The sequence below is a fragment of the Strongylocentrotus purpuratus genome, unplaced genomic scaffold, assembly GCF_000002235.5.
Source record: "Strongylocentrotus purpuratus isolate Spur 01 unplaced genomic scaffold, Spur_5.0 spur5_scaffold_17, whole genome shotgun sequence".
Classification (NCBI taxonomy): domain Eukaryota; kingdom Metazoa; phylum Echinodermata; class Echinoidea; order Camarodonta; family Strongylocentrotidae; genus Strongylocentrotus; species Strongylocentrotus purpuratus.
In genome coordinates, this window is record NW_022145602.1 from 14393911 (window position 1) to 14412210 (window position 18300).

General features: G+C 37.9%; 1 protein-coding gene across 1 annotated transcript; it reads left to right on the top strand.

Moving 5' to 3' along the window:
• The first annotated feature begins 264 nt into the window (after nt 1-264).
• On the top strand, nt 265-3349 carry LOC100890230 (E3 ubiquitin-protein ligase Midline-1-like). The gene is made up of 2 exons (XM_030987775.1): nt 265-1010; nt 2422-3349. The coding sequence occupies exons 1-2, from the start codon at nt 375-377 to the stop codon at nt 3028-3030; spliced, it is 1245 nt and encodes a 414-aa protein (XP_030843635.1). The 5' UTR covers nt 265-374; the 3' UTR covers nt 3031-3349.
• The last annotated feature ends 14951 nt before the right edge of the window (nt 3350-18300 follow it).

The window sequence follows — 18300 nt, forward strand, 5'->3', positions numbered from 1 at the left end:
AACGCACTTGCACGGGTGTGCGACTGTAATCTAAGCAATTCATCAATACGGCCGCACCCCACCGTCGGTTCGGTATGCAATTGTATTCAACAGCAGTTTGCCATGAATCCTGTGAGAAAGTGTAGTCTTCGTTTTTAGGAAAAATACTCCAAAAAAGATAAGAAAATTGACACGAAAGAGGTAAGAAACATAACAACTTTTTAATCATGACCATTATTTGAACAATTGATGAAGATTTAGTCGATTTTCGTTTTAGTAGGGGTTCTCCACGCCGGAGTTCCAGGTCAAAGTCGTGAACTAGCGCCGATCTACACTAGCGCCAGATTTTATTGCTTTTCTAATATGTCACCCATTTGCTCATCACATCTAGATCCATGGCCGAGAAGCAGGAAGAAGAGGACGTTCCGATCTCTTCACAAGGTTTGACATGTCCACTGTGTCTTGGTATTTTCGACGATGCAACCCTCTTGACCTCTTGCGGACATACCTTCTGTCGAGCCTGTCTCAAGAAATATGACCTATCCCACCAGGATCTTGATCACATGGTCTGCCCTCTGTGCAGAACAGTGACAAAGTTGTCTTCAAACCGAGTCGACGATCTCCTCCCCAATGTGACGGTCAACGGACTCGTGGACGACTACCGTGTCAGGTCTGGAGGGGCCAGTGCCATCTTGGAGATGCAGCAAAAGTGCACTGTCTGCAACCTCCAGGTAGAGGCCATCGCTTTCTGCATTACATGTGATGCATACATGTGTGAGCAATGCCGTGTTGGCCACAAACAAATGAAGATGTTCTTCGAAGGTCACGAGATCGTATCTATCCATGATATCATTGAGGGAAATTCTAAACCTGGTAGTCGCTCCGAGAAATGTTCCGCCCACAGACAAGAGAACAAACACATGTTCTGTCAGGATTGTAAGGTACGCGTATGTTTCAAGTGCGCCATCGTTGATCATCGAGATCACAAGATACAATCACATCAGGACTTCAAAAAGGAAATGCAGGTTAAGGTACGTAGTCCAATTGCAGGTCATTCATGAATGGTTTTTAATATCTTGTTCACTCGAATATATTTTATTCTTAACATATTACCCAAATGTACACCGTTGCCAAATGAAATTATAATAACTGTTCCTCGTTTTGTGACAATACGATTTGTGCTTTCATGGAATAAATCTTATTATATACCTCAAATTATATACTTCACTTAAGAAATCCAGCCATCTGATTGGTCGAAATTGGAGTCATGATTTTAGCCATTCCTGTAATGAAACGAAAAATGCCAATACCGGTTAGTACTTGGAAGTCCAAGAGTGAGATCCCTAAAAATTCCAGTTACCATGAAAATAGTAAAAACTTGCTGCGATACCCAGGTTTACGTGTTAAAATGTTCTTTGTGCGAGCCAGACACCATACAGTGCTTTTTGTCTGCGATTCCTAAATGATTGAAAATTTCAGTCATTTTTCAAGCAAAGATTACAGACAGTGTCTCAGATTTTCTGTGATGTTTTAACCAATCTTTACTCAATAAAAGGATAAAGTAAGAATTCTTGATAGATTTATGTTCAATTCGGCATATAAAAGACATATCGACTGCTTTAATATTTGAGGTCTGGCTGCTTTATATGCTCTCGGGAACTAGCACTTCCTGCCATGACCCCTCGGCGCACCGCCCACCCAGGCGCGGCGCAGGGTCATGGCAGGAGGTGCGCGCATTTCCTTAAGCATATAAAACAGCCAGGCCTCTAAAGCAGTCGATATTAACACCTGACTGGTGTAATGTCTTGCCGAAGAATATTAGTGCTGTTGACGATCAGCCATGCACAAAGAAGACGCAAGACTTGATACATGGCTGGTTGTCAACGAAACAGAGTTAATTCCTTGGTCAACTCTGTTTGTCGCTACGCCAGGCAGCCAGTGAAAACAAATTTGTTCAATCAAATTATGGAAATGCAAGCATTACTTTAAACAAACAGAACTTTGTAATTCCTGGCTCATTTTCAAGATTGAGGTGTCATATAAAAGGGCATTTTCTCTTTGAGATTCAGATACCGCCGGCCAAATGACTTTTTGGTACCTTTTCTTCAAATTGTGTTTAATCACTCATGCATGAAAAATGCATCATATGAGTTTCTTCAAATGAAAGAGGAGGTTCTAAGCCTTACAAATATGTATCATTTATTCATTATAATTGTGATCGAGTAAAGATAAAACATCAATTATTCTCGGTTTCGTTTTTTCTGGGACGCACTGTACAAGCATTGTGTTATAAGATACAGCAAAGTTAAGCGCATCACAGTTTACGGTTTTGCCGCGTCATTTCTGAACGAGTCTTTATGGTGGTGATTAAAGAATCTGATTAAAATTTCACCTTCAAGTGAGAATCATTCATTTTTCTTCCCCATTACTTTCGTTCTTCAGGTGAGTGATCTTCTCCATCGTTGTAAAGCAAAGCAATCAGAACTGGAGAAGAACATCCAGACTGTGGAGACGCATCATCAAGAAGGACACACTGCCCTTCAGCTACTACGTGAAGATGTCGGTCAAGCCTGTCGTACCAAGGTCAAGCAACTAGAAGACAACCGACGTGTACTTGTTGAGAAGATTGATTCTCTGGAGCGTAGTTTTGATGAAACCCTCAGCGGCCAGATATCGAAAGACCGACAGATGATCAAGAGTATTTGTAGTTCGGTAGATCTAGTGAGTAATGCTAGACTGGGATGTCTCGAGACTGACAGTCTGGTTGCTCACACATTCCTTTGCGAAGAGATCAATGGCTTGCTGAAAGATGGTAATGATCAAACCTCTGTAGGAACCATAAGGGAGAAGACACAGAAGCAGAGGTTCAATCCTGCAAAAGATAACAGTCTTGACCTTGGGAACATCTCAGAAACAGATGCTGAGGATGCACTGGCTGGCATACTGAAGGGCGCTATATATCTTACAGACTACCTTATATTTTTGTTCAAATTGCCTTTATTATTGTTTTTATTTATTTATTTTTCTCATTTCTTCCCACTTTTTTGTTAGCAAGATAACTTGAAAATGGATCAATCAAATAACTTGAAATTAGGCACACATATGTATAGGCATATAGAGAAATCACAATAATGCACCAGGATCCTCATTTTTTTTTTCATATTTAGCTAGAGTATGAGTCAGAGATATGATTTCATGTCTCATTTGGCCATTAAGTGTATCGTGACATTTTTATAATGGCCTTGGAACTCAAAATAAGAATTTGCATATTTTTATGTCAGCATATATGGAAAGTTGATTGTATCTCTGTAAATATTGATCGATTTTCTTCAAAATTTCGATATGTTGTAGCTAAGACAATTCTCTACAAGCTCAGTTCTTACCTTTTTCATTTTGATGACGTCATCATAGTGAAAATTTCGATTAAAGGCCTCGTGTCAGAAATTTCATAATTTGTGTGTTATGCCTATATAGAAGGTGAATTTCGTTCACGTCATGAATCTCCATGGTATTGTTTTTTAAGAATTTTAAAGCAGTATCTCGCCTATTTTGCTCTATTTTGTCTCAAATTTTAGTTGACCAGCCCACCTATACTTGTTCCAAACAAGTCTTACGTTATGTGTCTTTCTTTTGATATTTCATATAAACGTATCCCTGTGGTACCCCACACATTTAAGAATATTAGCTATATAACAAATGTTGGCTGCTCTCGTGAAAATTCCTTTTATTTGTTTAAAATTATTCGATATTGAATTATTAGTATGATATTTCGAGTAGTGTGCAGATGTTGTCCGACATCCTCTAACACTTATGACGACGAAACAACGCCCAACTCCCTCTTTAGTAGGCTTCCCTCTAGTCTAATTTTATTTAATTAACTTTGAATCTATAAAGAACACTTCATATTTAACCTGCCAGCGATCGAAATTTTGCTTTAGAGATACCTTGAATGAAAGAGAAAATGGAGACTAAATGTATGAGGTATTGATTGCTTACCATAGTCAGTGATTCAGCGTCATGGGAGGGAGAAGCAGAAAACTTTACTGCCACTTGAAGATAGACATGAAGACGAGAAAGAGAGAATTGATTGATTGATTGAGAGAGCGAGAGAGAGAGAGAGAGAGAGAGAGAGAGAGAGTGAGACAGACAGAGAGAGGGACAGACGGAGACAGTCAGAAATGAGTAAAAGAGTTAATTTCAGGAAAGAGAGAGAGAGATAGAAAGAGCTGGAAGGTATCATTCCACAAGTCCCAGCCAGTTCGCAGTTGTACATGTGTAATCCGGAACTAATTTATTTCTTCTCTGTTCCGCGCCAACAGGTTATATCCCCAGGTCAGAATTATACTGAAATCTGCCTCGGATATCAATCAGCTTCACGCTGATTGGTCCATTCTCCATCACGTGGCCATCTTCCGAAGATGCAGTTATCATAATTATGTGTAACTGAATGCAACTGATCTCTGTGTTATAAGACACATATGAAACGTGTCTCACTTTACGTCATCGTTTTGTCGCGTCATATCGACCTGAACGAGGCCTAATACTGTGATATTTCGAAGTAGTTTCTGTAATAACTGGCTTTACTAAGGGTTTGATCATAATGTATATTTGAGGCGGCAACACACACCCCTACCCCTCCCCATAAATACCGTGAATCACTTGGCTTGAGAAAGTCTACTGGAGTGGATGGATTCATGCCTCTAAAGTTTAGTTTTGTAGAAGCCTAGTACATGACTTTGTGATTATCCCTAAGCAAAAACGGTTTTCTGCAGTATTAACATTTGATATGATATTCATAGGTCTAGGGAATAGAGAACTATTTCGAATGCCTGAAAATATATGACACATGTATACACAGACAATCAAACTGTGAATTCATAATTTACTTATACCCTCTTTCTTATTTAGTCAAAACCGTTTTCTTTGTTTTGACAGTTTAAGCCAGATTCCTTCTAAAACTGTCTTTCTGGATTTTGTTTTGTTTTATATTTAGGGTGATTTAGGATTCAAGAGTGATTAACGTAACGACATTTTATAATTCCTTTCTTGTAGGCTTAAACATTTGACAATTTACATATGTGTACATGGTGTGGGGTATTCATATTAGTATAGTAACTTTTAAAAGTCATGTCTATATAAATAAGTGAGTAAAGGAATCGTAATTATAATATTATTTACATTATAAATATTATTTTCATCATTATAATTGTTTTTATTATTACAGTAATCATCATAATCATCTTCTAATTAGTCATTATTATTTTATTTTTATATCCATTCTTATCATATAATTGTCATCATTGTGATTCTCTGGTAAAGTTCTCAATCCATTAATATTTTGATAAAAGAGAAAATATAACATACCAGATGTTGACAAGTACAATATTTTGGGAGTACCAGAATTTAAAGTAGTTTTGAACGATCCAGTGATTTTTATCACGTTTTTATTGCCATAGATATGCTTCATATATGCATGTCCGATGCAATGTTTTACATGTAAATGACGACCCGAAAATTCATATGAATATCGGGATAACTCAATAAAATAGTGTTACCAAAAGAAAAGGATGTTCTTTCTCAAAGTATATTCGTTTCAAAGTATATTCGTTTCAAAGTATATTCGTTTCAATTTTGTGTCAATTTTACATTTATTTTTTGTCTTTCTTTTGATATTTTATATGACGGATCATTGAGATACTCCACAAAATGTAAGGGAATAAACTATACAACTGTAGCTTTTGACAATTTCCTTACATTTGTGTACAATTATGCTAACTTATACAACTATCTCAAGGTATTCGCTTGGATCCAGCTGAGGCATGCTGAATGTCACTGTACAAAACTCATCTGCCCCCACTAAAGAAATAATTAAAGAGGGTTGAAAACTTGTCAATCTGTCTGTCGAAAGACCATTTTCGTAATGTAACCAAATCTAATGCATACATCTTTGTAAAATGCGATCGATACGAATTATTTCATTCGTGTTACGAATAATTATATTTCGATAATCTTATTGTAGGGGGAGATGGGATTGAGAAATATATATCGAGAGAGGGGTAGAGAGGGAGATAGAGAGAGAGGGAGAGGGGGAGAGAGAGCGGGAGAGATATCAGGGGGAGAGGGGGAGATACAAATAGAGAGAGATGGGGAGAGAGAGAGGGGGAGGGAGGGAGGGAGAGAGGGAGATATATATGTATATAGAGAGAAAGAGGGAGAGCGAGGGGAGGGGGAGAGAGGTGAGAGGATGGGAGGGAGAGGGAGATGGGGAGAAAGAGGAGAGAGAGAGAGAGAGAGAGAGTGGAGGTAGAGAGGGAGAGGGAGAGAGAGAGAGAGAGAGGAGGAGAAGATATATATCTAGCGAGAGAGACGGGGAAGAAAGGGGGAGAGAGAGAGAGTGAAGGAAAAGAGAGAGAGAGGAATGGGAGGGATAGAGAGAAAAAAAAAGGGAGGGAGGAAGAGAGAGAGAGAGAGAGGGGGGGAGAAAGGAGAGAGAGAGAGGGAGAGACAAGAGGGTAGGACGGTGTAAAATGTACATTATGGAATTTTAATTATAACATTAATACTCGCCATTTACAGATGTGTTTATTTATATATTTCATGTTTATTTAAAATTCATCTATTTAATATTATCTTTATAGTTTGTCTCATTAATTATCAAGATTTAAATCTTTATACATCAAGTTGCTAGTTTCTAGAATCCGTCCAAACCTAATCTTCATTTCTGAAGAAAGAAGTGACACTTGTTCCCCTACTCCCTCATTATTTTGTGTTTTAAAAAAGATCTGTATGATAAGAGCCCCCTTGTTTTTCTGCCCCTATTTCACTTTATCTATACCTCCTTTCCAATAACACACACTCTCTCTCTCTCTCTCTTTCTTTCTCTCTCTCTCTCTCTCTCTCTATCTCTCTCTCTCTCTATCAGTCCTCTCTTTTTCATATCTTACCCCATCAGCACCACGTGGTGTCTTTTCAAATGATTACTTTCCCCTTTTCCCACAAAAATGTATTGCTGCTGGCAATTTTCAAGTTAATCTTTAACCCTTACTGTACTGGGGGGGGGGGGGGCTGGGAGGCCCCCCCCCCCCTCGACATTTTCGGAGATTGCGCCGCAACCGCTTGAAATTTTGAATTGTCGTTTCATGACTTTTTTCCCTCAAGTCTTACGCACGTTTTGATACCATTTTCGTCGCAATCGGATATACCTGTGAGGTGTTACATAACAATTAGTATGCGCATGTCATCAAAAATATGCTATAATTGCATATATTCATGTACAAGCAGAACTGTGAATACAGGTTTATATAGATGTATTCCTTCCTAAGTGGGTGATATGAATTGATATCGAATTGCTTTTATGTGTTTCTCAAAGTAACTTGATGTATTCCAGAACAAAAGAATACATAAGAAATAAAAACAATAGATATAATAAGAAATAAAAAAACAATAAAATACATAAGAAAATAATTATTTGAAAATCGCATCAAATTTGCATAAATTATCATTATTAATTACATCCAAATAAATATTTTGTGTTAGAAAAGAAGTTTCATATGAATAATGAGTTTCAACGTTCAAAAAGTGAAGTTTGACACGTTTTCTGTAAAATGCATAAAATTAGCATTTTGCATAATTAATTAGGCTATAACGACAAAAATTTGCATATTTGCAAAAAACTAATTACACCATCTTGTTCGTTACGTAAATATCTACAAACATGCAAATTTTCGTGTTCATCGGACATCCGACGGCCGAGATCATAGGGGGGGGGGGGGCCTCCCAGGCCCCCCCCCCCCCCCCCCCCCCCCCCCCCCCCCCCCCAGTCAGGAGGTGCTCAAAATAGCCCAGTACAGTAAGGGTTAATTATTCATAGTTTAGAGAATCAGCATTTTTTCCGAATTAATCATCAATTTCTATGACCAAATTACGGCAAAAATATTTAGTTTTTTACACTGCGATTTCAAAGTTATTTATGAAAACATCTTGGAAAAATAGGAGACACAATACAGAGTATAAAGAATTGGCCATGCATTATGGCTCAAGGCATGGGCACACAGAGGATTTTTGTATGTTGGGGACCGGGGTAAAATGCAATCAATTATTGAAAATTTATTGCATTTTCTGTGTGTTTTTTATTTATGGAAACCACCCTCTACCCTAGCCCCGCTGCGTACAGTCATGGTTCAGTGACAAAGCAAAGGCCTCGTAACTGTGAGGCCCCAGGATCAAAACTGTGTCGATGTGCTATATATTAGTGCCCTTTTGTGGGGCATTTGATCCTCATTACTGTCATTTATGACTTAAGAGCGTAGGTCCCCTAGTTGATAAGCATAGTAACATACACATGCTTTAGCAGTCACGCAAAACACACATTGTCAAATTATTATTCAAAAAAATCTGAGAATGTTTACTATTATCAAGATCTATTATTTTTAAATTATTTTTAAAATAATTCCATAAATTGGGGTAAAACAAAAATATTCCAACTTTATGAGCGACAGTGTATTTCCCCGGTACCCGGAATCTTGCGGGAATCTCACTCATGAACTATTAACCGGTACTTCCATTGTTCGTTTCTTTACGGGAATGGCTAAAATCACGACTCCAATTTCGACCGATCAGATGGCTAGATTTCTAAAAAAGAGGTATATATATATATATATATATAAATTATATTCCACATACTAAGAATCTTGCACTACGATTGGTCATAAGTAAATCACGTGATCAAAGATAGTTCGCCCATCATTGATGGGAGAAGCAAAAAGTTCGTTGCCCTTTGTAGATAGTACTACTATCTACAAAGGGCAACGCACTTTTACTAAAGATAGAGGTACTATCTACAAAGGGCAACGCACTTTCACTGAAGATTATCCAAAAGCGCACTGAAATAGGCGTAATTAAGCGCGCATTACCAATGAGCGCAATTAAAGCAAACACATGCGCGCACCGTAACCTCAAGGGGTTGGGTTAAACTTTTAACCTTTTTGGTGTGAATTTGGGCCTGGTGTCTTTCATGTAGATGCATACACGTCCTTTTCTTGTTGTAGTTATATTGTTTTTAGATGTGGAATATAAAGCAAATAATCACCTTTTGGTTTCAGGCGATGGCAAACTATCACTTCCTCGTCGATCAGAATGTATACGCTATCTTTCCTCAGCTTCGCTTCGGAAAGATAGCTACATCCTGATCGCCTCGGAAGTGATAGTTTCTCCCATCACCTTCACCAACGGTAGTTATTTGCTTAATATATGCAATTCATATATGTAAATATTCAAGTACTTATGAACATGTGTGTGTGTAGTGTGTATATTTATGTATAAATTGTTAAATAGCTTCAGTTTTGATTTTTTTTTTAAATCAAATAAACTGATATGTTTGACATTATTTTAAACGTGACTTGATAAAATTGTTCAGATGAGAGAAAATGGTGGAAGGTAATGACTTAAATAGCAAATGTGCAACTAAAGATAATCTGAAGGTTTAAGTGAAAACAGACTATTATACTACAATTTAATTGTATAACGGTCAACAATTGATTGATTGATTTTTATTCGACAAGCTTCCAACATACAACAATATACAATAATAACAGATCAAAAAAAGTCAGCTTGAACAGGATAACCCACGAAAGCTCGAGAGCTTATTTCCAGTGGGGTCCCTTACAGACATGTATAAAATTAATAAGTTAAAATAGTAATATTTACAGACAGATAAGAAAATTAAAAGAACTACTTATTAAAGATAATAATAATAATAACAACATTAAACTGATGATAGAAATGATATTAAGTACAAGAAGAAAAAGAAGAAGGAGAAGAAGAAAAAGAGGAGAAGGAAGAAGAGGAAAATAATGATGAATTTGTAGAATTTCTATAACGTACGAAAACATAAGTATATACAACAAGAAAAAGTATGAACCGGCAGAAGAATAAAAATTTCAATCATATAACATGTCATTCACTTCTCTTCTCTGACTGTCAAGTATTAGGTATTCCTTTAATTTCCTCTTAAAATGATCATAGTTTCCTATTTCTTTTACACCATTGGGAAGGGAATTCCAATGTTTTATGGCATTGTAATAAAACGAATTTCCAATACTACCTACTCTTTCAGGTAAGTTAAAGTTGAATCGTCTATTTCTTGTATTATAATCATGTACATCAGTAACAAGATCGAAGTTGGATCGAATATAATGATTCGACCTAGTATGATATATTTTATGCACATGATGCAATACGAGTTGTTTTGATCTTTGGTCGACTTCAAGAAAACCAGCTTTAGAAAGTTCGCTGTAGCCAACATGAGTTCTTGGACCAGAACAGTTGATAAATCTCACCATTTTGTTCTGTATAATCTTCAACTTCTTTTGATCTGACTTGTTTATGTTACTATACCATGCAGGGTTAGCATAGTCAAATAAACGTTGAATAAGAGCAAAACAGAGTGTACGTCTTGCTTTTGAATCCATACAACTTTGATATCTGTACAAAAATTTCAGACGAGAATTTGCTTTTTTTACAACTGATTCTACTAAAGATGAAAATGAAATTGCGCTAGCCAACTCAATGCCTAAATACTTCACAGACTCTTTTCTCTTGATTGCTTGATTATTGTGTGTCACTTTGAATTCAAATGACTTTTTAGAACTACTTTTAGAACAAAATAAAATGCTTTCTGTTTTTCCCAAGTGTAAAGAAAGCTTATTATCAGTCATCCAATCGACACACGTAGACAGCTGTTCACTGAGCTTTTCCTCAATAACGATCATAATAATCAAAGTGGTTTAGGGTTAGTAGTTTGAAAACGAAATAGAGCTCGTTATTCTGTAGGAAAATTTCACCAATATTCAGCTTTTGTTACGTTGTTGTTGTTGTTTTTTGTTGTTGATGTGTTTATATATGTTTATACGTTATCCTTAGATACTGAAGCCTGGAGATATCCCCATGCAGACACATGGCCGGTAGCATTGCCATTCCTAATACAAGCAAGCAAGGATACCATGGGCCAGAGGGGGCTACCATGCACCCCCCCTATGATAATACTTCTTGGGTGTCATCTTGTTCATTGGGATCCATTTTATCAGAAAATAGATTTTCCCAAGAAAAAAAACTCATTTGGACAATGTTTTTCTGCCCCTTATTTGAAGATATGTAAAGATATCATTTTTTCGTGTTTTGCACACTTTCTTAGGTTTCGTGAATTATGTGCTTACATTTTACCCTATTTCTCAGCAGATATAAATCTAATCTCAACCAAATTAATAAACAATCTTTGCAAATTATACAACGAAAGGCAGACCGAATTGTTTTAATTTATTTTATTGTCTGCAATTATTAATGACGTCATAAATTTGCATGTATTTTGATATGCAAATTTCTGTCTCAAAATCTGTCAAAATCACCTGAAAGTTACAATTAGTACATTCTGTAATCCAGGTTTGATAGCAACTCCTCGGGTACAGTCCACGAATCACCAAGTCCTGCCAGAGGTTTGAACAATTTGTTGCGTTGCTGCAACCGTTTGATTGGCTTGGCTTTGCCAGTTCCTTTAAAGGCGCTTGTGGAGTCATAGCCTGAGAAAGCATTTAGTCCAAGGGGTGCTGAGCAATATTCAGGGAAGGACTGCTCGGCAAAATGAGGGACATCTATGAGCCGCTGCTTGTTGCCTCTCCCTGTATGGAAGAGTAATGTAATGTCTAGAGTGAGATGAGCGTAATGAAGCAATATAAAAATATATCGTTCTTTGGGCTTTTGATCTGCATAAGATCACAGCCTTGCTCCTTTACCATACTGACAGTAAAGAGACACGTGTGAATCGGTTTCTTCTTGGGTTGAGTTGAGAGATAAAATCTCAGAACGCAGTGTCTCTCTTCCATTCTGAGAAGTGAGCAGTCGGGCTTTTCCTTCTTTGATGAATATCAACCTTTTCCCATACAGCCTCTTAGCCCGGCTCTTAGCCATGTTGTGCTTACTCCAGAAATCCAGAAGAACTTGAATAAGTTGTTTCTTATGCCCATAATTGGTTAGGAACTGCTTCCAGTCAGAGAGTCTTTTGGTCTCGCCTCCTTTAATCATCCTCTTCTTTGCACACCGACGCACAGTGGGCCAGGGAGGAACCAAAGTGCGCCAAAACTCATGTTTGGGGATTTATTTGTTATAAATCCAGAGGAAATGTTTGGATTTCCAGGGATTTTCGCTTAAATGTTATTACCAACATTTTCTCTGATGTCTAAGCTTTAAATTGATACCAGATTTGGCTGCCCGATTCTGCCCGTTATTATGTTAGAGCCGTTTTCCTTGCAACATTGCCCCGAAAATGTGTTTATTAAGGTCCGCGGTGTCAGAACAAGTGTCACGCGCCCCCTCGCGCCGTGATTTATGACCACAAATCCTTCATGATTCAGCCGCAGACTAAAAAAAAACCCACATTTTTCGGAGCAATGTGGCAAGGGAAATCGGCTGTAACATAACAAGGTGCAAGATCGGGCAGCCAAAATATGGTATCAACTTAAAACTTAGACATCAGAAAAAATGGTGGTATAAAAATTTAAGCGGTACACCGAAGAGATCTAAACATTACTTCTGGATTTGTAAAAAAAACATGGATAATTAGTCCATTTTTCAGTGAATTATCCTATAATATATCATGAAGATTGTGTTTCTATTGATTTTAACCCATTCATTCAACGAAATGAACTATCAGGAATATGTGAGAGCAATTTCATATCAATAAATTATCATAACTTAAAAACTTCATGTTGAATTGAAAGATTTATAAATTAAGTCACTTTTGCACTAAAACTGTGAATTTGTAGGATTTTGCTGTTTGAAGTATTTAATTTTTACCCTTATTGTGCATACCGGAATTAAATATTTCACTGAGGTATTCCTCTATGTATTACCTTTCAACTGGGCAAGAAAAACATTGGAAAAAAAAAATCACCCAAACTTAGTTTTGACGCACTTTGGTTCCTTCCTGGCCCACAGTGCGACGTGGTGTCCGTTCACTTGACTTCACAGAGTCTGGCTTGTACATGTCTGTTCTGAAGATGACATCGCATTTGGAAAACACTACATTGTGAATTTTGATGCAATTATCGTGGAAGTTTGCAGGCATCTCTTTTGGATAGTAGAAAACAGCATTTCCATCTTCCACTACCAAGGAATTGCCAGTGGGTGGAGGTTGCGAGTTCTCTACATCCTTTGGGAGATAGTGTAGGCCTTTTAGAGGTTGTTCCAATGTTCCAATTGAGTAGGGAACAGGGGTCAAACAATATTTCATGACTTTCTGTAGATCAAGTTGGCTGCCAGAACTTTGTGCCTTTACCATCAGCTGCATAGCAATGTCCCATTGTTGCTTGTACTCTATTACTTTTCGTTGGGATGTTTTAAGCTTGAATTTCTTTTTTATTTGTCTCTGCTATGGTTTTGAGCTTCAGTTTCTTTTTGGGGTCAGAGAACGATGTCTTTTTTTTCTCTAATCGCTCTTTGATGAACATATTTTTTTCTGGTCTTTACCTGTGACATGGCGCATTAATTATAAATGTTCACTATTATTATTATTATTATTACATCTTTCTCAACCTCAGCTGGAACGTGGGCACCGGAAGAGAAAACATACAATCCATTCTTGTCATCAACATCAACATATTGAGGAAGCTCTTTACATCATCTATGGCCTTTGTTTAAATACACATCCCTCACTTTTCCTTATCTGAGTTGGTTGTTGATCTCTGTGTTTGTTTCCACGGTGAGCATCAAACGTCATATCTGCATATGTTCGAGCCCACCTCTGATATGCACTGCAGTTCTCAATTATGCCAGAGAGACCGACACAACTACTACCCCCACCGCGACATTTGCCATGCTTCAGGATTATCTCCTCGATTGTCTTGTCGCTCTTACACAAAAATGTTCATTGGTATACCAATGGTATACTAATCGGAAGTACCACTGAAAATACCATACAGATAACATTCACAAACACCTTTTAAATACCATTTGGATACCATTGAGATAACGCTCGCTACGCTTGAATAAGCACCATTCATCTACCAGTGAAATACCATTCAACCTCATAATAATTTGTTGGACGCTCATTTGCATAATCACCAATGGTTGATGAATAGTTCTATTTATTGAAATTTGAAATTTGAATATGAAATATGCAAATTTTGTAACATTAATCTACCATTCACCATTGGCATGGTAGGCCAATGGTGGATGTTGATTAGTAGGCCAATGTTGGATGGTGAATGGTAGGCCAATGGTGAATGGTAGATCCATTCAGCATACAGACTCTACAATTGAAACACCATTGACCATACAATTCCACCATTGGCACACCATTGACCATACAATTCCACCATTGAAATACCATTCACCATACAGACTCGACCATTGAAACACCATTCACCATACAGACTCTATCCTTGAAATACTATTCACCATACAGAATCCACCATTGGCACACCATTGACCATACAATTCCACCATTGAAACACCATTCACCATTGCATACAGAATATACCATTGAAACACAATTCACCATACAGACGCCAACATTGAAACACCATTAACCATACAATTCTACCATTGAAACACCATTCACCATACAGACGCCACCATTGAAACACCATTCACCATACATAATCCACCATTGGCACACCATTCACCATACAGACTCTACCATCGAAACACCATTCATCATACATACGCCACCATTGAAACACCATTGACCATACAATTCCACCATTGAAACACCATTCACCATACAGACGCCACCATTAAAATAACATTGACCATACAATTCCACCATTGAAACAACATTCACCATACAGAAACTACTATTGGCACACCATTAAAATACCATTTACCATTGATGCTACCATTCAAACACCATTCATCTACCATTAGGTTTTTTGTAAGGGCGACAGCACTTCGGTTCCCTGGTATGAGCGACCTGGCAACACATGCACCTCTTTCGAGTAATGTCATGTTAAATATAATTTTCAACTTTAATATCTGCTATGTACTTAGGTTAAGCAAATGGAGTGTCCTTTAATTTATCTTTGTACTTCTCACATAGGCCACTCAGTCTCAAAACCTTACACCTACCTGATATTTCATCATCTACAATTTAATATACATATGCTGGCAAATGCTTTCTTGTGGGCTACTTCCATTGTTCTCTGTGTAGCTACTTCATCGTACTTCCTACTTCTCCATTTATCTGGTTCTTAGTTCGCCACATATTTCTCCCGACAGCTCTTGTGATGTCAACTTCCAGGATTCTCAAAGATAGGTCTTCATCACCAACTCTCTTCGCAACATTTACAACATTGATGTACTTTCTGTTTTCTAAGAGCTTTTCACTTTGATTGATTTTGGGCTTTCCTTCAAAAAAAAATACAAACAGGTTTGAAGATGACTTCATCAATTGACGATCTGGGTGGACGGGATGTTGAAGGTTCTGTGGCATCAGATAAAATCTCTGACAGTCAATTGAGATTCTTGGTAAAAAGTTGGTAGCCCTCCCAATGATAACCGTGCACATCTGGAATGTCTTCAAGAACGAGGATGCATGCTTCTTCCATTGCTCATTGTGTCAAGTTAGTTGAAATTCGTGAAATTGTACCTCGTATACATTTGTTCATTCATTTGTATAAACAACAAACCAATATTATAGCATATAATGGGATTAACGACCAACTGCTGAATAAGTAGGCTTTGTCTGATCCCCCTTCTTTAGGCTGATACTATAGGGTTAGAGTTAGGGTTATCCTATGGGAAACATCAGATAATATATCAATGAATAATTTTACACCAAATTAGGGGCCTAGAAAACTTATTTCATGATAATAGCAGACAAAATACAACTTTTAGGTGATTTTGACAGGTTTTAAGACAGAAATGTGCATATTAAAATATATGCAAATTTATGATGTCATTGATAATTGAAGATAATAAAATAAATTTAAAAAATTGTGTCTACCTAATGATGTATGATTTACAAAGATTGTTTATTAATTTGGTAGAGATTAGACTTATATCTGTTGAGAAACAGGGTAAAATGTAAGCACATAATTCACAAACCCTAAGAAGGTGTGCAAAACACGAAAAATTGACATTTATACATATCTTCAAATAAGGGGCAAACAAACATTGTCCAAATGAGTTTTTTTCTTGGGAACCTCTTTTTACTGATAAAATGGATCCCAATGAACAAAATGACAACCAAGAAGTAGGATCATAGGTGGGGGGGGGGTGTACGGTAGCCCCCTCTGGCCCACGGGCTATAAATACCTTACGCATTGATTATTGTGCCCCTGTTGGTTAAGTCTATACGTACACCACCGCTGAATACACGTCGTCAAATCTATCAACGCATTGTCAATACTGTACATAAAGTGGACAATTTTTTATCATTGAATACGAATGAGATGAATACAATAGCGCGCAGTCTAAACGACGACAGAGATCGAGGTAAAAGGTTAAAATTGCGATCTCTGGAAAAACCCACCAGTACTACTATACTATTAGTATCAATTCAGGGCGCGGCACTCATTTGCAGAGAAGGCACGCACCATAAAAGTCGTGTGCGTTTACATCCGGGTAGATAACTCATGTAATTGTTCGTGAGGTACACGTATTCCGTAATAATCAATACAAATATCGAGTTAGGTTGGCAGATATCATGTTTGTTTCACCATCAGGATTGTAGTAGATTTACATATATTCTTCATGTATACAACGGACTCTTCAAACAACAGTGGACCGCGTTAAAAACGTTTATGCAGGATTTTGTGCAGGTAGGCTTGAATGCTTTCTCTAATTTGTCACCGATTCGCACATCACATCCATGGCCGAGAAGCAGGAAGAAGAGGACGTTCCGGTTTTTTCACAAGGCTTGACATGTCCACTGTGTCTTGGTATCTTCGATGATGCAACCCTCTTGACCTCTTGCGGACATACCTTCTGTCGAACCTGTCTCAGGAAATATGACCTATCTCACCAGGATCTTGATCACATGGTTTGCCCTCTCTGCAGGACAGTGACGAAGTTGTCCCCGAACCGGGTCGATGATCTCCTCCCCAATGTGACGGTCAACGGACTGGTGGACGACCACCGCGCCAGGTCTGGAGGTGCCAGTGCCATCCAGGAGATGCGGCAAAGGTGTACTGTCTGCAACCTCCAGGTAAAGGCCATCGCTTTCTGCATTACATGCGATGCATACATGTGTGATCAATGCCGCGTTGGCCACAAACAATTGACGATGTTCTCCGAAGGTCACGAGATCGTATCTATCCAGGATATCGTTGAGGGAAATTTCAAACCTGGTAGCTGCTCTGAGAAATGTTCAACCCACAGACAAGATAACATAGATATGTTCTGTCAGGATTGTAAGATACGCGTCTGTTTCAAGTGCGCAATCGTCGATCATCGAGATCACAAGATACAATCACATCAGGACTTCGAAAAGGAAATGCAGGATAAGGTACGTAGTCCAATGGCAGGTTATTCATGAACGGTCTTACATATCTTGTTCGGTTTGGCTGTGTAAATGATGTATAAGGAATTGATTTTGTTAAAAAAATTACCAGGACAATTGGCATGGTTTGCGTTTTAAGCATAAGTTACTCTATTGATTGTTCAGATAACTGTGCAGTAAATTGTTAATATATCTCAAGGTTTAGGGGTGCCCCAATGCATAAAAACGTGAATAGCAAGACAGTGGATTTTTTCGCGCGCAGCCCTAGCACTTGAGTATCAAAGGGCCCATGACATCGAAATATACGTATATTCTTGTTGGTGTGCAGTCCTGCATACATCTCATATTTTGATATGTAAACTTCTGAATTTGTTTCATAGATTTTTTAAATATGTTTTGAAATATTTGTTTTTCAAACTTGCTAAGCTCCACTCCAAAAACCTCCAGATCCCATTTCCCTTGTGACATCATCTGTCGGTCATCAATGAGCTAACTTGAGAAAGTGGCATGTAACTTTGCCAAAGTTGACCACCTGTTACAATACCATAAACAATAGCAACTTGTATGTTTCTATTATGTCAGACATGTCAGACTAAACTAATATTCTAGAATAGACAATGGTATGTAATTTCCCCCAGCTTAGGACACGTTCATAATAGAGTTGCATGTTTCCATACATAATGTACAATACATCATCATTGCCTTTGTCTTCCTGGTGATGCTAGAGCATCTATGACATAGCATAGGCCCTCGAAAATTAAAAAAATTGCACCCTCCCCCCCCCCCACCCCCTTGAGCGCCAGGGGGGGGGGGGGGCATCCCCCCAAAAG